Genomic DNA, 24583 nt, shown 5'->3' with positions numbered 1-24583 from the left:
CAGCCTGGCCTTGAGCACCTCCAGACATCCACAGCTTCTCTGGGCAGCCTGTGCCAGTGCCTCACCACCCTCTGAGTGAAGAATTTCTTCCTTATACCTAACCTAAACCTACCCTTTTTTAGTTTAAAGCCATTCCCCCTTGTCCTGTCACTACACCCCCTGACAAAGAGTCCCTCCCCATCTTTCCTGTAAGCCCCTTTTAGGTACTGGGAGGCTGCTTATAGCGGAGAAGAGTCTTCTCTTCTCCAGGCTGAACAACCCCAACTTCCTCAGCCTGTCTTCACAAGAGAGGTTCTCCAGCCTCTTGATCATCCTTGTGGCCTTCTTCTGGACTTGTTTTAATAGGTCTGTGGTGTTCTTGTACTGGGGGCCTCAGAACTGAACACAGTGCTCCAGGTGGAGTTTCAGAAGAGGGGGAAAATCACCTCTCTTAACCTGCTGGCTGTGCTTCCTTTTGTTAATAAAGTTGCGTAATACTACCTCATGCCATACTTTCTCTGTACGTTATCAATTCAAGTCAATATCAATATTAATTCAAGTATCAGCACTTGAAACAGAGATGAGCACTGTTTGTGTTGGAGAATAATATAAGAGTATGTAAGTGAATACCTGTGCACAGTGGATTTTAGATTCTTAGTCCAGAATCACACCTTTTTATATAGATACAGGTGTCCACATTCCATTTCTCAAAGGACAAAGCCTACCAGACTATCCCAAATCAGTTTTTTATTGCATGATGCAACACAATATGGAAGTAGCTTGTTTATCTCATAAATCATCAGTCCCATAGCATTGATGGTAAAATGACATGAGGACCTACACAGTGAGTAGGAACGGTGTATTGCAGGTTTAAGTATTTTTTTTTACTGTCAGTAGAATCACATCCAGTGTCAGAGGAGCTAGGGATGATTAATGTTAAGAATTTGGAGACAAAACCCTACCGTTTTTACTAAGGAGCAATTACTGCAGGTAAAACAGTAGATAAGATCTTAAACAATTTTCCAAGTCTGAGCTTCTTTTGAATGTTTAAGTAGTAAATAGTGGAAAGGTGAAAGGAGTGGAATTCTACTAAAATATTTATATACATATTTTAATTCATAAGCATACACATAGACACTTTAACACTTACACATCCTATCTGACTTAAGACATTCCTAAATACAAGGCAGTTGATGAAACCATAGCTTCCTTAATTAATTTTGATTTATTTTGCTATTATTTTTCTAGATTGATTCCCTCACAGGCCTTGGAGTGGTTAAAGTAGAATGTGGATCACAATTTTCTGTGGCTCTTACCAAATCTGGAGCAGTGTATACCTGGTAAATATCTTACATTAGTTACCGTTCCAGTCCCTGACGTCAGTGAACTTACTGTTTTTGCAATTGGATGCTTGCAATGGATCTGTGGCCTGGACACTTTTAGAAGAAACAAAATACACATTGAAATGTGCTGTAAAGACCTGCACAGAATAAGCAGAAACCATGTAGTGGGGTTTTAAGTATTTTTTTTTCACTCTGTCAGCAGAATCACATCCATGTCATACAAGCTGGGGTTGATGAATGTTGAATAATTGGAGACAGAGTCATATTGTTTCCCCTAAATATCAAATATTTTTGGTTGTTGGACTATTTATAAATATATCTACAGGCCTAATATCAGACAGAGTCTGTCCTCCTGTTTTTTTCTAAGAATAAAACGGAGTTTTGAAATGTTTTATCTTCTCTGTGCAGGGGCAAAGGAGATTATCATCGGCTAGGCCATGGATCTGATGACCATGTTAGAAGACCACGACAAGTGCAGGGACTGCAAGGAAAGAAAGTCATTGCAATTGCTACAGGGTCTTTACACTGTGTTTGCTGCACTGAAGATGGTATAAAAATCAGATATACTTAGTACTCAGATATTACTTAGTACTGCATTTGGAGGGGGAAAAATATTTTTTTGCTCAGATGTTGGTAGGCTGTCCTTGTTAAAAATACTGGTCCTTTATGTGCCTGGGCATATTTTGTTTGCAGATGTTGCATAAATCTTGAGTAGAAAGTATGTCATTGATTTACAGTGATCACTTAAAAAATAACAGAAGGCTTTTAATTGATAAAAATAACAATTAAGTTTCATAAATACAGACAGTCAAAGAACAATACAGAGCTCTAAAAGTTACAACAAGTTCATCAAGGAGTTGAATGATTTGATTTAGTGTTTTTACAGTTGTTTTTTTTTTTACCTGTTGAGGTGTTTTAACCTGGTAAATGAAGCATTGTGCAAACAATACTGCTTTTTATAGAGTAGGTTGAGATACAAGATCTCTTTACAGCAGACTCACTCCCAAATTTAAAGTCTGCACAGTAACTGGGTGTTATAGATGGTAGTGAAATAGGAGATAACTGTAGAAAATGAAACCTTGCTTGGAAACAAGGTTGATATTTTGAAAAGGTTTTTCTCTTCTGGTCTGCCATTTCCTACTGCTCTGCAGCAGAACTTTGTTGTACACACTGTGAAGAAATAGATGCATCTAATACTAGCTGCTGTAGGAACGTAACTGTGTCATTTAATTTTTACCTGCAACAGATAGTGGTTTTCAGGGTGACTACAGTCCTGGAAATCCTAATTACAGTTGAGGGCCTCATTTGGTTAAAATATTTATAAAATTTTATTTTAAAAATATCAGAATCTTCTATCTTGGCTTCAGAAGTAATTACTTTTATTGGTTTAGGGGAGGTGTATACATGGGGAGATAATGATGAAGGGCAGCTTGGAGACGGAACAACTAATGCCATCCAAAGACCACGCTTGGTTGCAGCACTTCAGGGCAAAAAGATCAACAGGGTAGCCTGTGGCTCAGCACATACTTTAGCATGGTCAACCAGTAAACCTGCAAATGCTGGCAAGCTCCCTACACAGGTAATACTTTTGGCTTAGTACATTCAGATTCTAAAGGTACTTAGTATTCTTATTGTTCATCCTCTAGCAGACATATTTCTTTTCTAAATCCCTGAATCAGTTTGGTGTGCTTTGATTTATTTTGAGCCATTGTTTAACGTCCTTATTTCCAAAGAAAGATTCAGTTGGTAATCCAATACTGAACAGTAAATTGGAGGGAATTTTAATTCTATATTCTACCAGTGAGGATCTTCCTAGTGGGGTTCATCATTGCTTGCCTCACATTGAGAAGATTGGTTTTAAACATTCAGTTTTTCAGCTGTAATGATGGTGCATAATGCCTGGGTGTAGTGGTAAAGTATGTCTATGGATAAAAATAATTGTGAATTTTGGGATAACATGAATAGTCTGTCATGTTTCTAATACTTGCAGGCAGTTTCAGTCTAGATAATTACTATTAATATGCTATGAATATTTTTTTAGACACAACTGGACTCTGTATTAAGTTTTGACAGGGTGAATAAGCAATACCTGAATTTAATACAGATTCACCTACAAATCTTAAATTGTTCTGTTTAATAAAATGAAGTATATAATAATTCTAAATTACTTTTGGATATTGTTGCCTTATCGCAGGTTCCTATGGAGTACAATCATCTACAGGAAATACCCATCATTTCATTGAGAAACAGGCTTCTGCTGTTGCATCACATTTCTGAACTCTTCTGTCCTTGCATTCCAATGTTTGATCTTGAAGGAAGATTGGATGAAACTGGCCAAGGACCCTCAGTTGGGTTTGACACACTGCGGGGAATACTGATTTCACAGGGAAAGGTATTTATCAGGATAGTTTTTTAAGGCAGTGATTTGTAACTGTAAGAGAAATGTACTGCTTGAACAGTTTCTGAAGGAAGTAGAACTGTTTATCTCATTTTGTTCTGTATGTTGCATGTCAAATATTTGCATTCCAATTATGCAAATACCTTTCTTCGTGAATGTGTTCCCTTTATTATGTTCCCCTCTGTTTTTCATTATGGTTTTACTCTATCTTGTTCTTAAAAATAACTTTATATTGTAAGTCTTTTGTAGTGTAGGCAAATTTCTTTTAGAGTAATCAGTAGGTGCTTATTCGTGGGGGGTGGAACCACAAATTTCAAATGGTCATTGCTTTTGTATTTCAGTTGTTACAAACAGGTGATGCACAGCCTGATCCAAAGCTCCATGCAGGTTTTATGATTTTAGACTAGGGTTAAAAGGAAGGCAGTACCTAGGAGTTCAGTCTCAAATGGGTAAAGAAGCAGGGAATTTCACAGTGGTAAGGAAGGTTGGTCATGAGAAAGTCTAGATAATTAAGGTTCTTGAAGGATGCAACATTAATTCAAAACTTTAGATGTGGAAAAGATGACTGGTGTTCAGTATGATCATTGGTTTTGGATCTGTATTTTCTCACTGTCCTAGTAACTTGTCTAATCTAACAAAAAATGATAACAGTATAAAAACAGACAAAATCCAAAATCTGCAGAGGACAAAATCCATTTGAAACTAGAAGCAGTTAATTTTTCTTCTGCAGTACTGTTCCTTGTCAATAAATAAGACACAACCTGTAACTAGACTCCTTAGAATGTATCGTCTTAGTCTCTTTCTCTAGACCCCAATAAAATTGTGAAGTAAAGAAATCTGGTAGAACACATACTTCACATACCAAGAGAAGACCACACATTTTTTTCCATCAAAACCTGGACTGGGGAGGAAGGAAAGAGAAGGGATAGCTATTCTGTTCATGACACTTTTATACCTTAATGCTATTAACAGGGAGTCTTTAAGTAAATTAAATATGAGAGTCGGTGTGTAGGAAGCATATTTAATGTCATTTACTTTAGAGTGGGTAGAACTGTTGTAGAAAGGCTTCAGATACAAGATGAAATATGGTAAAAGGTGTATTTTTTGTCCAAGGCATTCACTGGGGACAGCAGAAGTTGTGATGTTGTACCTGTATCTAGGCATTTAAGTCAAGCTTACCTTCAGAGATTCTAAAGACTTAAACAAAAAACCCACCTTCAAACTGAGAGTGTAAAATTGTATCCAAGTATCTAGCGAGTTAACCTCAGATATTTAAATTTGCATGAAAAGTTTTCCTTTTATTTTTTTGTTTATTCCTTTCCTTAGCAGGATGGTTTCTTCTTTGGCTTTTTTTTCATTGTTTTTCTCTGACATTAACTGTTTGCCATATACTTATGTTAGTGTGGTATAAATCAATTTATACTCAGTAGTGTGTTGGTTGCCTAGTAATAACTGAAGCTGGATGCAGTACAACTTTTCAAGCCATGATATTGAGTGATTGATGCAGGAGAGACTTTCCTCTTTACTTTTTGGTATCCCACGTGTTTCAGGCTTGAATTCTATTAGCACAAATAACATGCCCTTTAACACTTCACAGCTTCCTCTCCTGTTGCTCTTACTTGTTTGTTTTTGAGTATTTCAAAAGCATTTGATGCCTGTTTCCATGTCTTCTGAAGAGAGACTACGAGGCTTTATGCTTTTTCTAGTGTTTTGTGATACACTTGGAAGAAAACTGCTGAAGGCTGGTAGTACAGGATCAGTTTCTCTGTTCTGTTGAAGTCATTTTTTTCTCTCTAAATTGAAGTGTGTGTGTGTTTATCTGTGTAATATGTGCAGCATTCTTACTGGATAGCAGTTTTGCAACTTCATTTTTTGTATTTTTCTTTTTTAGGAGGCAGCTTTCCGAAAAGTTGTACAAGCAACTATGGTGAGAGATCGTCAGCACGGGCCAGTTGTAGAGCTCAATAGAATACAGGTATCTGAAGCTGAAGTTCTGGTTTTAATATGTATGTTTAGCCACCAGTGCTCTATGTTTGTCAGGTCCCTTTGTGTTTCAGCTGTTTGATGTCCTAGTATACTTGGAGGAGTTGAATTGGAGGATAAAACAATGAAGAAGCAAACGTAGCAAAATCTGCTTGTTTTTTTTTCTTTTTTTTTCAATATGTTTTCATGCAGACTGTAGTTGTACAGGGGAAGGAGACACTTCTTGAAATATCAAGTGTGTGATTTGGACTGTAATGAATGAGCAAAGTATGTCCTGCTTGACAAAGGACTGCTTTTTCAAAACTCACTATATTAGATGATTCAAGAGAGTAGTGATTCTGATGCCTTACTTACCTTCCCAAGTGGTCACATGAATTACTCCGCAGTTGCTTTCGTATCATAGAGCATGAAGGGCTGGGGAGGGTGCTGGGAAGGCTCTTCGTTATGATTAAGAATCAGGCTCTTAAACTCTTGTCCTCTGCTGGTCATCACATGTAGTCATATCGATTGCAGAACAGTTTGATACAAAAAGGCTTTTTTTCTTATAATTGATGTTAGAAAATGTAACGTTGTGCCTTAGGCCAGATGTGTCTTTCTTTCCATAGATATTTCCATAACATAGAATAGTAAAACATTGTTTCTTTAAATGGGCTGAAGTCTGGTCTTACAGAATCCTCATGTGTTTCTTTCATTTAGTCATGTTTTTTCTTCCTTTTTTGATATATTAGAAAGTAAGAAAGCTACTCTTCGTAAGGTTAGAACGGAGAATTTGGGAAAATTTTGACTAATCAGCTTTCTCTTAGTGAACTGAAATATGTTCTATTTCTCCTGGACAATATTTTCTGCTCATTTGGTATGTTTTATTGGCCCATAAAACTTATGGGAATGTGACATGATTAAAATTTGTTACTTTCATATATTATTTGTGAATTTGAAGCTGAAGGGAATGCCAATGATCTTCCCATTACTCTTTTGGGGGAATTCAGAAAGTCTAGCAAGTAGTGCAAATATTTAACTTTAAGCAGGAAACTAATGGTTGGGGTTTGGGCTCATTTCTTAATATCCTTCTACTGTTGAGGTAATTTATAAAGATGAGCTTTCTCTTGTATTCCAGTCCATTACGTGAATCTCTCTTTAAATCTAGAACAGAATTGGTCGCTGTGGGGCTTCTATTTTTCATAGTTTCCATAGGAAATGAAATATTTCTGTAACGCAAGTCTGTCCTAGATTTAGCCAAGTGAAGACTAAAAAAGATGATCATAATCTAGTCTGCTTATACAGTACCAATTAGAAGCCATAAATTCTTTAGTTAGTTCTTGCAGGGAATGGAAATGTGCTTTCTTAAAACTATTTGATTGATCCTTTAAGTAGAGATTCAAAGCTGTCTCAAACAGCTAATCATCAATGGTGGGAATTTTCATCTTAATTGTAGTTGTGAGTCTAACTGCAGCTAGACTCAAAGATCCCATTGCTGTCAAAAGACTTTTTTTACAGTTCATAAATTATATAGTGCAGTCAATTCAGTTCTTCATCTCCCTTGGTATAAAGTAAACAGATGAGGTTTTAATTGCAAGGTTTTTTGCAGATACTGACTTGTTCTTTAAAATGTTTCCTGAAATTTGCTGTTCAGTGGTTTCTTCAAAAATACTGTTAACTGGTCATAACAGCTGTTAACTTCTGTGAAGGCAAGCCAGGCACGACTCTCTTGTCCTGAGGTCAAGTTTTCCATGGACTAGATTCCTTTTAGGGAACTAATTTAGCCTGGATGCCTGCTGGGAGCCTCATGATAGCTAGACACAGCGTTTTGGGGGAGTGTTTTGTTGTTCTTGCTCAAGGTGAGTGAACTGTGAATATGATGGCGACTGTACTGCAAGTCACCAGAGTACCGACCTGGATTTTCTATAACATAAAAAAAATTGAGGGTAGATGTTTTTATGACTTGAGGTATAGCATGAGGGCAAGCTGGAATGCACAGCCATTTTAGGACACCATCAGAGGATTGCTTAGGGTAGAAGAAACCAAAGTAATGCAGTTTTGTTGATATTACTTGCTGGGAATGGTCTTCCAGTGAAATGCTTCAGAACAGCACTTGGATCCAGTTCTGAAGTGGCATGATAGAAGTAGTCAAAGACTGAGCTGCAAACTAAACCAAATTATGTTGGTAGATGGCTCCAGAGCTCAAGCTCACTTAGTGACCTGCTAACTAGTAAATAGATTTACCTAGTACTTAGGTACCAGACTAACTAAAGTGGTGTCAAATGTCAGTGGTGTCAAGTGTGGTGTTGAGATCTGTAGGCAAAGATGTTCTTACTGCTGTTAAATCATACCTTGCCTTTGGATGAAAGAGTATCGAAGCAGTTGAAAGGAATTTCCTCCTTTTAAAAGACAAGCAAATTTTAGTTATTAAGGAGAATATGTACTCTCAGGAACACAATATTACAAAGGATCTCCAAAGGAAAGGTTTTTCAATGTCCTCTGCTGTCTTGGGAGGAATGTTGCACTTCTGGATATATTAAATTCTACTTTAAGAATAGTTTCTTCCTCCTTACTAGGACTACTTATTAAATGTGGATTATAGAAATCCCACTAGTATGGCGATTAAAAATTATATGGCCTTAAGTTAAGCACAAGATATTAATGAATGGATTATTTAGAATCATAGAATCATAGAATATCCTGAGTTGGAAGGGACCCTTAAGGATCATCAAGTCCAACTCTCGACACCGCACGGGTCTACCCAAAAGTTCAGACCATGTGCCTAAGTTCACAGTCCAATCTCTTCTTAAATTCAGACAGGCTCGGTGCAGTGACCACTTCCCTGGGGAGCCTGTTCCAGTGTGCAACCACCCTCTCTGTGAAGAACCCCCTCCTGACGTCCAGCCTAAATTTCCCCTGCCTCAGCTTAACCCCGTTCCCGCGGGTCCTGTCACTAGTGTTAATGGAGAAAAGGTCTCCTGCCTCTTGACAACCCCTTACGAGGAAGTTGTAGACTGCGATGAGGTCTCCCCTCAGCCTCCTCTTCTCCAGGCTGAACAGGCCCAGTGACCTCAGCCGTTCCTCGTACGTCTTCCCCTCAAGGCCTTTCACCATCTTCGTAGCCCTCCTCTGGACACTTTCCAACAGTTTCATGTCCTTTTTATACTGTGGTGCCCAGAACTGCACACAGTACTTGAGGTGAGGCCGCACCAGCGCAGAGTAGAGCGGGACAATCACCTCCCTTGACCTACTAGCGATGCCGTTCTTGATGCACCCCAGGACACGGTTGGCCCTCCTGGCTGCCAGGGCACACTGCTGGCTCATATTCAACTTGCTGTCTATCACGACCCCCAGATCCCTCTCTTCTAGGCTGCTCTCCAGCGTCTCATCGCCCAGTCTGTACATGCAGCCAGGGTTTCCCCGTCCCAGGTGCAGGACCCGGCACTTGCTCTTATTGAACTTCATGCGGTTGGTGATCGCCCAGCTCTCCAACCTGTCCAGATCCCTCTGCAAGGCCTTTACGCCCTCATTTGAGTCCACAACTCCTCCAAGTTTGGTGTCATCAGCAAACTTGCTCAAAATACCCTCTATTCCTACATCCAGATCATTTATAAAAATATTGAAAAGTACCGGTCCTAAAATGGAGCCTTGAGGGACCCCACTGGTGACCGCCCGCCAGCCTGACGCAGCTCCATTTACCATAACCCTTTGGGCCCTGCCCGTTAGCCAATTGCTCACCCATTATTTGTTCTTTTGCAAGTGTTACTCTTCAGTTTAAAAAGCATCCCTCCTCCTTCCTGGTTGTTGTCTTGTCCCTTATCAAATGTGCTTTTAAAGGATACTCATTTCGTGTCAACCTTCGTTTTCCTAGACTGAACATGCTAAGCTTTTTTGTCTTATTTTTGTAGAATAGCTTTTCTATACTTTTGGTGCTGTATTTTCCTCTGTGCCATTTCAGTTTAAGCATAGATAACTGAAACTTGAAGGCACAGATGATGCATTGTCTGTGCTCTTGGAATTACCACACTATTTTTTTTTTCCTCTTCTGGAAATTGATTTCATTACATATCCTCGAATTGTGTTTGTTTTCTTCACAGATGTTTTCTATGTTAACAGTACATTTTTTCTTTCTCTGCTGATTCTAACTAATAAGCTGCCATCTTTTTGTAAACGTTTTTATTAGTCTCTAACTGTGTGATCTTTTTCACTTAAAAATGCATTAACCGAATTACAGATTGACTTGAGTGCCTCTCCCCCTTTGTTGCAGTGGTTCTGCTCACAATAAATGACTATTCACTGTTGCTGTATGCTGTTTCTGAGCTGCTGCATTTCTCTGTGGTCCAGAGACCACAGTTTTGCTATTTTCCAGTGAAGAGTCTTACTCTTTGCTAAAAACTTTTTACATTTTAATATGGGCATCTGTCAGCACAGCAATATATCACGGTTCTGGCAGAAGTGTCAATAATCCCTCATGGCATTCTTACGCTGCTTCTTTAAAGTCAAGTCATAACCATTCCTGCATCTAAAGGATCAGGTTAAATGAAAATCCTGTGTTGCTAGTGAGTAAGTACTGAATTAAACGTACAATATCAAATGTGCATACCTTTCTATTCAGTTCAGCCAAGATTGCTTGCCATTTTGTTGTCACTTAATTTGTATTTTCAGTCTGTGGTTTGAAAGTAACTGCTGCATTCACAGACCATCTACTCGTGCATGGTCTTTTCAAGAGAAGATTCACTGATTTCTCAACTTAAATTTCTTTGGTATTGAAATTCCTTAAAAGTCTACTAAACTAAAACAAGTTTGTGTTGATTTAGAACATCCTATACATGAGATGGACTGGAGTGTGTCAGCCTTTCAGGAAAGCCTGAAAGAAACCTGGCAGATCTTTTCTTCACAGCATCCAAAGCATACAGCAGCAGAAGAGCTGGATTTTGAGATGTATTATACCAAATATAGATGAGTGGGATCAGTCTAGGCTATTTCTGCATAAATCCTCTCATTGATATTGATGAATTATATGCACCGTAGGATTCCCTTTACAGTCAGGACAGGTAGAGAATATAAAATGCAGAACGCTAAGGGGGAAAAAAACACTTCAGGTTTCTCCTGCCTTCTGTCTATTTTCTTTCCTCTCTGTACTGACGAAATGCTCTTTGTATTCTTAACCATTCTGTATGCATCTCCTGCAGCAAAATATGTGGGATTACCCTTGCATGGCATTTGTTAGGGATCTTAATCAAATCTTTAAATATGCTACTTTTTTTGGTAGGTGCTTAAGAAATGCATTACTGTGTGTACACGCAGGTACACACGTTAACTTTTGGTAGTGCTTGCTCATTTTTAGATGCTGCTAGTAAATACCTAAATATTGTCATTAATTAACTTAAGAAAAACCATGTATTCAGTTTTCTGGCCAACAACAGACACCCTGATTTGTTTTGTTTGTGAAAACCTTACCCTGGTTTGACAGTGAATTGTATGAGTAGAAACAGGATGAAATAAGTAAGTGGATTGCAATCCAGGAAAACAAACAAACAAAAACTCTCGAACTATTAGCAGTTTCTTCAGAAACAAAGAGAAAACTTTATTTTTTATTAAGAAACTTTATCAGTGATGACCCACTATCTTTCCATTTGCTTCAAAGATGAACAGATAGAAAGCGATGAACACTGAACCATTTGAAATTAAAGATGAATGAGGTATCGGTGGTTGAGGGAACACAGAGTTTCTTATCTAGGGAAGAAAGCGCACAGGGCTGTCAGCAGAACTGGTAAGAATCATTCAGTCCGACTGCAGTGACTTCCCTTTTGCTTTTGCATTTTACTCTTAACAGCAAAATTACGAAGGTCCAACCAACCTACCTAGAGCAATCATTCAGCAGTCTTAGGTCGATTCAGGATGTGTGCTAGAAGCACATAGATAACCAGATGCTGTGTTTTTGGTCTGTGCCGATTTCTTCTGTTACTTGGCACTGAAGTTTGCACAGTTCATAAATGTTGATCATCACAGTAATCACTCAGTTCAACAGCTCTGTCACAGAGTTAGGAACAACATGCCTAAGTCTGGGGAGGAACAACCCAGGCACCAGGACACTCTGGGGGCTGCCCAGCTAGGAAGCAGCTTGGCAGAAAAGGCCCTTGGGAGCCTAGTAGACACCAAGCTGATAAGCCAGCAATGTGCCCTATCCACAAAGAAAGCTAACAATATTCTTAGCTGTATTAGACAAAGCTCTGGCAGCAGGTTGAGCAAGGTGATCCTTCCCCTCTACTCAGCACTGGTGAGGCCGCACCTGGAGCACTGTGTCCAGTTCTGGGCTCCCCAGTACAAGAGAGACTTGGGGCTGCTGGAGAGAGTCCAGCAAAGGGCCATAAAGGTGATGAAGGGAATGGATGGAGTAGCTCTCCTGTGAGGAATAGCTGAGAAAGCTGGGACTGTTTAGCGTGGAAGAGAGAAGGCTTGGAGGAATCTTGTCAGTGTGTATAAATACCCAAAGGGAGGATGCAAAGAGGATGAAGCCAGGCTCTTCTCAGTGGTGCCCAGTGGGAGGACAAGAGACTGCAGGCACAATCTTTGTTGTTTGTTTTTACTGGGAGGCAGGCTGCTCACTGGCACAGGTTGGTTCACAGAAATTGTGGAGTCTCCCTCCCTGGAGATCTTCAGAAGCCATCTGGTCCACGTGACCTCCAGAGGTCCCTTCCAACCTCAGCTGTCCTGTGATTTTGTAGTAGTTCTGGGCTCCTATCAGCCTGAAATTAACTGCTTTTGTCTTCCTGGAAAGGGTCAGGATACGTCATAGGAGTCTGTGCTACCTGTACACTGTACATTTGAAACTGGGTTCTTCCTCTGTATATGCTACAAAAATACAGGGTAGACCTCTACGGATGTTTCACTGAACACATTAATGTTTTAAATATGAATCTTATATGCGATCTGCACAGAGATGCTGGCTGAAATTTGTTCTTGCAGTGATTTCTATGCGTTTATTCAACAGGTAAAACGTTCTAGGAGTAAAGGTGGACTGGCTGGGCCTGATGGTACAAAGTCAGTGTTTGGACAGATGTGTGCTAAAATGAGCTCCTTCAGCCCTGACAGCCTTCTGCTTCCTCATCGGGTTTGGAAGGTCAAGTTTGTTGGTAAGAGGATTCCCTCTCTGTCCCCAATTTGCCCCAACTGTTTTGCACTTATCTTTACTGTTTTCTTCTGGTTTAATTTTTTTAGAGGACCTGAAGAAAGGAAGGAGTATAGTTAAACAGTGTCTGTGTATAGGCAGCATAGTATGTTATTTCCTAACGTATAAGATCTTAGGAAATACGAAAACTTTGAAAAATGATTTTATTAATAAACAAAAAACAAAACAACAAAAAAACCCACACCCAAGATGAATGGAAACAGTTCTGTAATTGTCCTTGGACTCCAAAGGCAACTTTCTTACATTTAACAGGCATTTTGCAAAACCTAGATGTGTTCTTCATCTGTCAGAATCTGTAAATAATCCTGGTTAGCTGCTCTTATTTTGAATTTCTTACAATTTGCATGTCACTTTAAGCTTTAAGATGAAATGCAATTTAGTTTGAAGACCCACTGTACCTAAATGTACCTATTGTATGTAAAATACATACAAAAATCTACTTTAAAATGACACTTAAGAGTCATGTTGCTTAGGCTTTCTTTTACCACCTCTATTGTTCTGTTTTGATTAGTGTTTAAAACAAAAGTGGTTGTTAAACCCTGGCAAAGTCTAGTGTGTTGCTGATGATCGTTCAAAATAATACTGTTTATGAAAGCATAAGGTGTTTTCAGAAGAATAGATAAGACAGTGTAGCTTTTAGTAAACTTTTGCTTACCCAGTCATCCCTGTGGAAGGAAATTCAGTTTATTTCAAGACTTAATTTAGAAACATTTTTGGAAGAGTGTGTAATTTTAAGCCTGTTTTCTTCTCCAAGGTGAATCTGTGGACGATTGCGGCGGAGGTTACAGTGAATCAATAGCAGAAATGTGTGAGGAGCTTCAGAATGGGCTGACCCCTCTGCTAATTGTGACACCAAATGGAAGAGATGAATCTGGAGCAAACAGAGATTGTTTCCTATTAAATCCTGCTGCCAAGTCTCTCTTACATATGAACATGTTCCGTTTTCTGGGTAATTTCTTACTGACATTGTGACATGCTACTTGAATTACACAATCAGAATATTGGAAATGAAATAAATAATAATTAAAATACTGTGTTTAAACTTACAGGTGTACTTCTGGGCATTGCTATCCGGACTGGCAGCCCTCTGAGCCTCAACCTGGCTGAACCAGTATGGAAGCAGCTTGCAGGAATGAACCTAACAATTGCTGATCTCAGTGAGGTAAGTGTGAAGTTTCTGAGTAGGGTATAGCTTACAGAAGACAAGCAGACTCTAGCATAAGAAATTCTCTGGGGATTTGCTTCCCTGCTGTATGTATTTGTAGCATTTTGACTAATCTTTCATATTTTTGAGCCAGTTTATAAAGATCACTTGTACTCACTGTTAAAACTGTATGTTTGTCTTTCAAGAGTAGCTAAATAACCTATTTGAATTGTAGAACATTCTCAAATGCACTCATAGATTTGACTAGATAAATATTTCTGCTTAAACTCCTACTTGCCAGCAAACCTTTCCATAGCTGTTACTGTCTGAAAATGAGTTCAAACTACTACTGAAAATAGTTCACACTGTCATACTGAACATCACAAACTTTCAATTTCTGTTTATTGAACTCAGTAAACGTGGAGTTAAGAGTTAGGTATTTGTTACATAGAAGAGTTCCTTCTCAGCTACTGTCATCTAAAAATATACCTACCGTAAAAGCACCAAGTCATTTACTTGTTGGTAAGGGGATTCCTTTTGTATCAAAACAGCCATCGGATTTTGTAGAGTTAATCATGTTTTTAAGCTTTAAATCTATTTTCTTATATAACAGTTTCTTGGCAAATGCTCCTCAAAAGGATTGAAATCTAGAACATGTGTGCCTTCCAACATCCCAGCATAATGCAATTTTGTATAATATACTGAGCTATTTTACTGCTTTGGAATTCATGTAGGTGGTTACGGTCATTAGACATTTGACTCAATGCTTTTGGTAGGTGGCACATGATGCAGTGCTTTGGTAGGAAAGAGGCACTCTTGTATAGTGCTAATAAATTGTTCTTAACATATGGTTATTTATTTTTCAAAAGGTTGATAAAGATTTTATTCCTGGGCTGATGTACATTCGAGACAACGAAGCTACATCAGAAGAGTTTGAAGCCATGAGCCTCCCGTTCACTGTGCCTAATGCAAGTGGTCAAGATATTCAGCTGAGTTCCAAGTACACCCATATCACACTGGATAACAGAGCTGAATATGTGAGGCTGGCAATAAACTACAGGTTTGTTGGATAAGTCATTCATATTATTTAAATGGACAAGCATTTTATTTTAAAAATCTTTAAAAGCTTTTGAACAATATGATTCTTTAACCTCTTATGTACAAATAATGTTTTCATGCGATTTGATTTTCATATTGCTTTTAATCTCTCCAAAGCAAAAAGATTAAACTTAAGTTTTAGGAAATAGCATTTAGGAAACAAAACAAACTATCGTGCATGGCTCTAGATTTTAATAGCTGTCCTGACATAGCAGTTCTGTCAGCCAGTTTTGTGTGGAGAAATTCCCCATCCTTCTAGTTCATCCTATGCAATAAAATAGTAGGCTTGAAACTTTATCTTCCATGCAATTTCCCATCTTCATATAGCTCTTTATGAAGAGTGCTTTGGTTTAGTACTACTGCTCTCATGATTTTTCCTATCATCCGTTCAAGTCAAGAGCAGTCCCAGATGAATTGTTCTTCTATTCTCATCTGAGAAAGAACACTCAAAACAAAGTGTTCATACCCCAGACACCATCAAATAAGTGACATCTTCCTGCAGACAAGTAAATTCATCCATAGGTGACAGAAGCTGAACAATGCACTAAAACGTGGGAAATAGTTCAGCATTTGTGCAAATGGGCCTTTGGTTACTTAGATACCTAATCTAGACAAGTACATTGAAGAAGCAACTCTGGGCATCTTGTTATTTGAAACAGTGAGCCCAGTGCCTGTTGTGCCTATTGAACTGTGGAAATTAGATGATTTTGATGAGAAACTGATTCATAGGTGTTTTATTCTCCTCACCATAGTTACCTATTTTAGAGAACACTTGAGCCAGACTGATCATCACTTATACTTGTTAGTTTGCAGTGCAATGTCTGCCAACAACTACTTGAATTAGTCCTTGTTTTCACATGTATATACATGCTCCAAATGGATATAGACTAATATTTAATGCTGCTTTTTGACAATAGAGAATATAATTTGCAATGGATAAATGATACATAAAATACCAAATGGATACTAAAAACTTGCATTCACTTGGAGAAATGTTTCTCTTGTCTTGAAAATTCTAGCTGTCATCAAAGGACAACAGTGATTTTGAAGTGTTATACAGTTAGAAATCTTTTGGGAAAAACATTTTAATAGATTTTTTGTTTCTTAATATATGAAGCCCTTGAGAGAAAAACTAGAACCTGAATAGAAACCATGTGAAAAAGTGGATACACAAGAAAGACCTTGTCCTGAGATCTTTGTTTATTTTGGTGATGACAAGCCTGAGGACTGGACATGTCAATGATGTGAATGTCTGCTGTTCAGAGCTTAGCATCTTAGAAATTAGCTTAACAGGAGAGGAGGAAAAAAACAAAACACAAATCATGGGTGGCAACAGAAGCACTGAAATGTTACTTATCACTGTCTGAAAACACAGCAAATCCTTTTCCTTAGATGTAATGTTTTAGTTCAGACCCATTTTTCTTTTACTGTAATGTCTTGTCTAGTGTTGGGAATGTTTGAGGGCACAGTCTTAAAGTACAGATGATCTTTGCCCAAGAGAAATTCTTTTCAAATGGGGTATTGGTCTGTTCTTGCCAGGAATAGCACATGAATAATACTGGAACGAAAATGTTCAAAACAGTGGAAAATACCTCTCCACGGTGAGCTTGCTGTGCAGTATGGAATGCTGTAGAAACTGGTACAAGTCAAGTATCAGGTGTGATAAGCATTAATTTTCTTTGGTGTATAGCTGGAGACTTGAGGAGAACACCTAAAGCTCCCTTGATATTACAATAAGTATTAGTTAAAAATTTTCAGGAGAAGGCATTCACAGAATCCCTTGAAACGTGTCTCTGCAGGCTTCATGAATTTGACGAACAAGTTGCAGCAGTTCGTGAAGGGATGGCCCGTGTTGTTCCAGTTCCTCTGCTTTCGCTCTTTACAGGATATGAACTGGAAACCATGGTATCAATTTCTGTTTTGCTACCTCTGTCAGACTAACTTTTGAGTTGGATTCTTCATTTGTATTTTACTAATCCAAGATTATGGAATAATAAAACCCACATTTAATACTGTTTACAGTGCTTACTCTGATTGCAAACACTTCGCTCAAGGAAGGACTAGAAAATATTTTATTGCTCTCATAGTGTTCAAAAAGTTATTTTGATATAGCTGAGCAGTGAAGCAGTGACGGAATGAATTACTTGCGGAGATTAAAAAAAAAAAAAAAAAAAAAAAGGGAATTCCAAAACTCCATCAACCCAACAACAATAAAAAGAAAAACCCAACCCACTAAACAAAATCACCAAAAAATCCCAACCAACCAACCAAGAAAAAAAAAACAAAACAAAACATGGTAAGATGTATTGAATTCTGAGAGCAGTTTGGTGGGAGATCAGCCCTGTGTTGTTAGAGGTGAATTGGAGACATTCCTCCTAGGTAAATTATTGAACTCTTTATGTGATTCAGGAAGATGAAAGAAGCGTGTTGTCCCTTGATGGGAAGATGTACATTTAGTATCATTGTAATAGGAGACTGTGTACAGCACTTCAGATACCTGAATTCTCATTTTGTCAGCGTAAAGGCTGATTAAATATTTTAAGAGAGTGGAGGAAACAAATCACCCGCAATTGATTTGATCAGACTTGTAGCTTATCATTATATTCTCTTTTTCAGGTATGTGGAAGCCCAGATATTCCACTTCACCTCCTGAAATCTGTAGCAACTTACAAAGGAATTGAACCAACTGCTTCCTTGATACAGTGGTTCTGGGAAGTGATGGAGTCGTTCTCCAATACCGAGCGATCTCTCTTCCTGCGTTTTGTGTGGGGCAGAACAAGGCTGCCCAGGACTATTGCAGATTTCAGAGGGAGGGACTTCGTTATTCAGGTAAAGTGTGTGGGATGGGGAGCGGGGCTTTTAATTTAAATAGCTAGAAGTGGAGGAGGAGTAGCATGACTGCTGTGGTTTAACCCTGGTAGGCAGCTAAACACCACAAAGCCACATGCTCACTCCACTTCTGCCAGTGGGATGGGGGAGGAGAATCAAAGGCAAAAGTTTGAAAACTCGTGGGTTGAGATAAAGACAGTTTAATAAGTAGAGTAATAAATTAAAGTATTGTTTCAATATTTATTTGTGGTGTGGGCAGTAAATCAAAAAATACAGTGCTGTTTGTTTTTGACAGGTATTGGATAAATACAATCCTCCAGACCACTTCCTTCCCGAGTCATACACTTGCTTCTTTCTCCTGAAGCTACCCAGATATTCTTGTAAGCAAGTACTAGAGGAAAAACTGAAATATGCCATTCATTTCTGCAAGTCTATAGACACTGATGATTATGCCCGGATAGCGCTGACAGGAGAGCCAGCTGCTGATGACAGTAGTGATGATTCTGATAATGAAGATGCAGATTCTTTTGCTTCAGATTCTACGCAGGACTACTTAACTGGGCATTAAACCAGAAATAAAGTAAGGGATATAGCTGTTACGAGCACTGAGGCAAAATGCCAAAATGATAACGAAGCCAAGGACAGTTTAGGGCTCAGAATATAGAGTATGTAGTCAGAGGAATCTTCTGAAAGTTGGGAAAGTGTGTTTGCTACTCATGGTAGGAATTAAGGGTTACAGCTTAAACCATCAGCTTAGAATGAATGGCACAGTATACGGGCATTTAACATTTATTTTAAGAGCTGAAAGTGGCCCCCCATAATGCTGCACTACATTTAGAACCTTTGTGTTTACTGAAGTGTTGTAAATGTTTGTATAAATAAGGTAGTGCAGCATCCAAAAGGCAGTGAAACCTTTTAATTTGTGGGTGCAGTAGTTTTTTTCATATTAAGTGTTGTGTTCTGTGTATCTTGATTGTATATTGGAAATACTGTGCAACAACTGAATAGTATTATAAATATTTCAATTAACTTTACTAGAAGTTTGTTAAAATTTTTTGAACATTGAATTAACATTATTCCTTGAAATTCTTCTATAGATAATAAAAATGGCCAATAGTTTCACCTTCACCCCTGGTTTGTATATTTTAGCTTATGCATTATTTATCTAAAATTTGATACCTTTCTGTGAACAGCATCATAATTCTTATCATGGAAAGTGTACTGTATATAATTTGTGCCATGTAAATGCAAAAGTTATAATTTCCCTCCAAATAAAATTCTGCCACAGAAAGAAGTGCTCTGTGTGTGTGTGTTTTAATGGCTGTACGGCTGTCACATGGAATGAACATTACTTCTACTCATCCGAGAAGGGTTTCTGCAATTCACAGTTGTTGGTCAAACACTGCTGCTGTTCAAGGAATATGCACCAATAGTAAGGTACGTTGCCATTGACAGAAGGTGAGCTGTAGTAAACTCAGAGCAAGTCTACATGGCACATTAACAGCAGTGGTTATGTGCACCTTGTTTATGCAGTTGTTCCAAATGCTGCTGTTGTCAGTAATGGTGAACTTCATCTCTGGGGAAAAAAAATCTCCTTTCAGGAAACGTAGGGGACTGATGTCTTCAAGTACCTTCATGTAGAAGAAAATGACAACATACGTAATGACATATGTACAACCTTGTCCCTGAAAACCTTGTTGCTAACAGTATTTTCAGAATTGAGTGGAAAGTGATGTTCAGTAATAATTAGGATAGGTATATGCACGTGTTTATTTAAACTCTTACAATTGAGAATTGATTCACTGTGATTTTTTAGTGCTTGTATGTGACTTCTACTCCAACTTTAAATATTAACTGCGATCATGAAATCATTTTTCCTGAGACGTAATTGGTATTTCGAAATAGTGGTGTAAAAAAAAAAAAAGGCAATGACTTTTATCTTTGCTGCTGAATTCAATTTCTTCTGAATATCCTGAGGTAGAGTGGAGAGTCTGGTACAGAAGTGCTCATGTGGTTGTCTGCTGTCCTTTGCCATGGTAACACAGGAGCCATTTAGGCATCAGCTTGATCAAAGAGATTCTGTAGTCAGCTTTTCAGACGTGATGAATGAGTCATGCCCAAATGCCACAAGCCCAAGGACTTGAGACCAAGTTCAATTGCCATTCTTGCAAAATCAATTTCAGGAGTGTACAAACTACTATAAAACACAGTTTTAATGGGGTGTGTCACTGGGGGCAAGGAGGAATGTGACTATCAAGAGTTTTTCTTCCAAAAAAAGCAGAAAGGACCTATTTGTTTTGTACAGTAGCACTTCCCATTGTTAATTTGTGGAGGAATAAAAGAAGGTTTTTAAGCTTCCTTCTTTGCTTTCCCATCCTAACAGAAGAGTCCGGGGTGCCCTATTACAGTGTGAAATGCTTGTCATCTATGGCCTGTCTTAAAATAGTTCTGAGTAGCCAGTTGTTTTTCTTTAATAAATCATTGTTTGAGTGTTGAAAAAATGGGAATTGCTCTTATTTAGCTTTCAGATGTAGGTTCTTGAGAAGGAAAAGGACTCAGCCTTACAAATGAGTTCATGTGTTAGATCCCTTTAAAAGCAAAGGACCAGATGGTGGTTTGATTTTTATAATAAAGCTTTACAATTGTGAAATTGCAGGATAATAAAAGAAAAATCCCATGTTCAAAATTACTTTGTTTTCTGAGCGAATTCCCCACTCCTCTAAAGCTCCTTAATGGCTGCTGAACAGCTTGACAATATGGACAGGAGGTCATTGGGCCCCTCGCGGAGTGTAGAGGACATGCTCTCTATAACTTTTATAACCATGGTATTTGTTCCTAAACATCGTGTTAGTCAAAGAAATTTTCAGGCCAGTGTTTGTAGGTACCTGTCTCCCCTGAAAGAATCTTTTTCCTGTGCAAAACTAAACTGTGCAGCACTCTTCTAGGAGAAAGGGAAGCAGGAGCTTTCAATGATCTTAATGATAAAATTCAATGATCTTATTGATAAAATGCCTTCTATTTTCAAATACATCATTTAAGGAAAATGTTCAGGTGTGTAGATCCTGTGGAAGATCCTGTAGAAGATCCTGTAGAAGATCCTACTTCCTGCAGAAGTTGCCTTTCAAGGTTAGCCTTCAATTAAATCTTGTAATTAAAAAGTAAGATTTTAAGGAAAACATTGCAGCATGGTGCTGGAATGGGGCTCAGCTGGGCTCAACTTACACTCAGCTGGGGCTTGAGAGTGTAAAATTGGTGGCCAAGTTATTCAATTATCCAGTCATATCCTTACTTGAAGTGAAAACTGCAGTAAAAGCAACTCAGAATGTGACACAAACTGCTCAAATACTTGTAAAAGGGTCTGCTGATTTACCTCTTTGGTTCAAATGCAAATCCTGATGGCAGGTCTGCAAGTTCATCAGTTCTGCGTTTAGTCTTCTGATGGCCAGGGAGCAATACAGTGCAAGGATTTCACAGAAACACAGAATATAATTGTTTCAGTTGTTTCCTGACTCTGGTAATCCCTGACCAGATCTCTGGTGAGAAACTGTTCACACTGGGCAACTGGATACACTCACTACTGATGGCAAGCCTATATAACGAGGGGCTGCAACACTTCTGGAAAATAAAGTATAATCCTATCTTGGGCCTTTCTTATTCAACTGTAATGACTTTATCAGCGTGTGGGCAAAAAGCGCCAGCATGGATTGGTCTCAGTGGCATCTCAGAGTTCGTTTTCCTGTTTAGCAGCCAAAAAAGCACAAAATTAGGATGCTTGTGACTAGAGCAGGCTGCTCTTCCTTCTCACTCTTGTGAAATGTTTGACCTGGGGCCAAAACATGCCAGTTAATACTTCTGAAACCAGTGTGCCATTGGTCTGAAAGTGAGAAACACAAGGATGACCAAATAGAGAAGGCTGTGACTTGTCTTCCTAGGAGACAGACTTTTAATTAATTTCTCTCTGTTAAGTTTTTCACTGCTATTTGGAGGAAAATATGCTACTTAGCTTCGGAAACGGATCTGTTTTGAGCAAGTTCTTCCCATAATTTCGAAGTGATATTTTTTTCTGACATTTGTTCTGATACGTCTGGCATTTGTGGCATGAGCATGTGATTTGTGAACCACAAATTATGAAACTGTTCTAACACCGCTTCGCCAGTAGGACTGGCCCATTAGTTAACAGATAAGGCAGGTTCACTTCATTATGGCTTTTGGTAACTTCTCTCTTCGTTACTTTTGTAAGGAGACTAAAGTCTCTCAAATGAGGTGGAGGTAAAATTGCATCCACGTGTTATGTTCCATCTGAACCTTGAAAAACTTTTCAAGTAAGAATCCTGCAAGTGTCTTTTTTTTTTTTTTTTTAAATCAAGTTCATCACATTGACTTAGAGTCATCCCTAAAAGTAAACTGGAGAACAGGCTCCATGCCCAAAATGAAGCTGATAGGTGAAGGGTTGTCTGAAAGAAGAAATTAAAAATATGAAATAGCTGGGGGTGGGGGCAGGTGGGATTTGGGCTGGCCTGGGTGAGTTGCTTTTTCTCCATGCTCCTGTAGAGGAAGGGATATTTCTGGGGGACAACTGTCTAGACAAAACCAGGAAGGAGATGAGGGGATGGACGTACAAGTCTGAGAGGAAGAAAACTGCACTACACCGGTGGCCTGGCTGGTGTGGTCTGGACGTGTTCTGTCTTCTAATATTCTCATCACAACCTCCCCTTTTGTGTGTTGGCCATGTTTGTGTGTTCCTGTAATCGCTCCCTGGGCGAGCTGCCTGTAGAGGAGCTGACACTGTCCTTCCACACCTTACAAGTGTGGCCAGACATGATTTATTGTTGGGTTGTGCTGCTGAGGAATCAGCTGCGTGGCACCCTGTCTGGAGATGATTACTGAGGCATGGACAAGTTGGACGTCAAAATGTCAATGATGATGACAAGTGTCGTGGTTTAACCCGACCGGCAGCTAAACACCACGCAGCCGTTCGCTCACCCTCCCCCCTCCCTCTCTGGGACGGGGGAGAGAAATGGAAAGTGAAGCCCGTGAGTTGAGATAAAGACAGTTTAATAAGACAGGAAAAAAAAAATAACAAAAATAATAATAACAATAATAATAATGATGATACAATGGTGATAATACGAAAGTAATAATAGTATGTACAAACAAGTGATGCACAATGCAATTGCTCACCACCCGCTGACCGATGCCCAGCCTAACCCCGAGCAGTCCGGCCCCCTCCCCCCGGCTAGCCACCCCTATATATTGTTTAGCATGACGTCAGATGGTATGGAATACCCCTTTGGCTAGTTTGGGTCACCTGTCCTGGGTCTGTCCCCTCCCAGCTCTTACTGCACCCCCCAGCCTGCCCGTTGGCAGGACAGAGCAAAGGCTGAGATGTCCTTGGCTTAGTATAAGCACTGCTCTGCAACAATTAAAGCATCGGGGTGTTATCAGCACTCTTCTCATTCTAAGCCAAAACACAGCATTCCACCAGCTACTAGGAAGAAAATTAATTCTGTGCTAACTGAAACCAGGACATCTATCCACCCCTTATTCCATACCATTTATGTCATGCTCAGGTTACACTCTTTTCCATACATTCTAATTAGTCACCTATAGTAATCATGGTAGTGATAACATACAGTATAATATACTATTTAACATGGTGCAATTCAGTTCATGGGCTATTCTCACCCAGTATTAAATCTCCTTGAGGTACACACCGGACCTCTCCGTTCTTTTGCATCACCCACCAAGTATATCCAGGTCCCTGAGCGAAAACAATTCCACGAATAGGTTTGCCTTTTCCTGAGGCAGGAGTAGCCCAGACTGTTTTACCCAGCATATTTTTTACATGCACTACAGGAACTTTATCCCCATCTACAGTACGTAACAGGTTTGATTGGGCAGGTCCAGCTCGGTTGGTAGATCCCCTAGTATTGACTAACCAGGTGGCCTTTGCCAAATGCGTATCCCAGTTTTTGAACGTCCCAGCGCCCATTGCTTTCAAGGTAGTCTTTAACAGGCCATTGTATCGTTCAACTTTCCCGGAGGCTGGTGCATGATAGGGGATGTGATACACCCACTCAATACCATGTTCTTTGGCCCAAGTGTCTATAAGGTTGTTTCGGAAGTGAGTCCCATTGTCTGATTCTATTCTTTCTGGGGTGCCATGTCGCCATAGGACTTGCTTTTCAAGGCCCAGGATGGTGTTCCGGGCGGTAGCATGAGGCACAGGATATGTTTCCAGCCATCCGGTGGTTGCTTCCACCATTGTAAGTACGTGGCGCTTGCCATTGCGAGTTTGAGGGAGTGTGATGTAATCAATCTGCCAGGCCTCTCCATATTTATATTTCAGCCATCGTCCTCCATACCAAAGAGGCTTTGACCGTTTGGCTTGCTTGATTGCAGCACATGTTTCACAGTCATGAATAACCTGTGCTATAGCGTCCATGGTCAAGTCCACCCCTCGATCACGAGCCCATCTGTATGTTGCATCTCTACCTTGATGGCCTGAAGTGTCATGGGCCCATCGGGCTATAAATAATTCACCTTTATGCTGCCAATCCAGGTCCACCTGAGCTACTTCAATCTTAGCAGCCTGATCCACCTGCTGGTTGTTTTGATGTTCTTCAGTAGCCCGATTCTTG

General features: G+C 39.3%; 1 protein-coding gene across 4 annotated transcripts in view; it reads left to right on the top strand.

The window, feature by feature from the left end:
- The window catches only part of HERC2 (HECT and RLD domain containing E3 ubiquitin protein ligase 2), a 110618-nt gene extending 91388 nt beyond the window's left edge, over positions 1 to 19230 (top strand). For all 4 annotated transcript variants that reach the window (XM_082773914.1, XM_082773915.1, XM_082773912.1 and 1 more), the window contains 12 exons: positions 1228 to 1319; positions 1731 to 1870; positions 2714 to 2901; positions 3517 to 3714; positions 5612 to 5695; positions 12674 to 12815; positions 13626 to 13820; positions 13921 to 14033; positions 14885 to 15075; positions 16913 to 17018; positions 17730 to 17942; positions 18238 to 19230. In XM_082773914.1, coding sequence (XP_082630040.1) covers positions 1228 to 1319; positions 1731 to 1870; positions 2714 to 2901; positions 3517 to 3714; positions 5612 to 5695; positions 12674 to 12815; positions 13626 to 13820; positions 13921 to 14033; positions 14885 to 15075; positions 16913 to 17018; positions 17730 to 17942; positions 18238 to 18510 — 1935 coding nt within the window. In that variant the 3' untranslated portion in view covers positions 18511 to 19230. The remainder of the gene's footprint in view (positions 1 to 1227; positions 1320 to 1730; positions 1871 to 2713; positions 2902 to 3516; positions 3715 to 5611; positions 5696 to 12673; positions 12816 to 13625; positions 13821 to 13920; positions 14034 to 14884; positions 15076 to 16912; positions 17019 to 17729; positions 17943 to 18237) is intronic.
- The last annotated feature ends 5353 nt before the right edge of the window (positions 19231 to 24583 follow it).

Source organism: Aythya marila (assembly GCF_965140915.1).
Source record: "Aythya marila genome assembly, chromosome: 1".
Lineage (NCBI taxonomy): Eukaryota > Metazoa > Chordata > Aves > Anseriformes > Anatidae > Aythya > Aythya marila.
The sequence above is the reverse complement of the archived record's forward strand: the minus strand, read 5'-3'. Positions and strand labels throughout refer to the sequence as shown.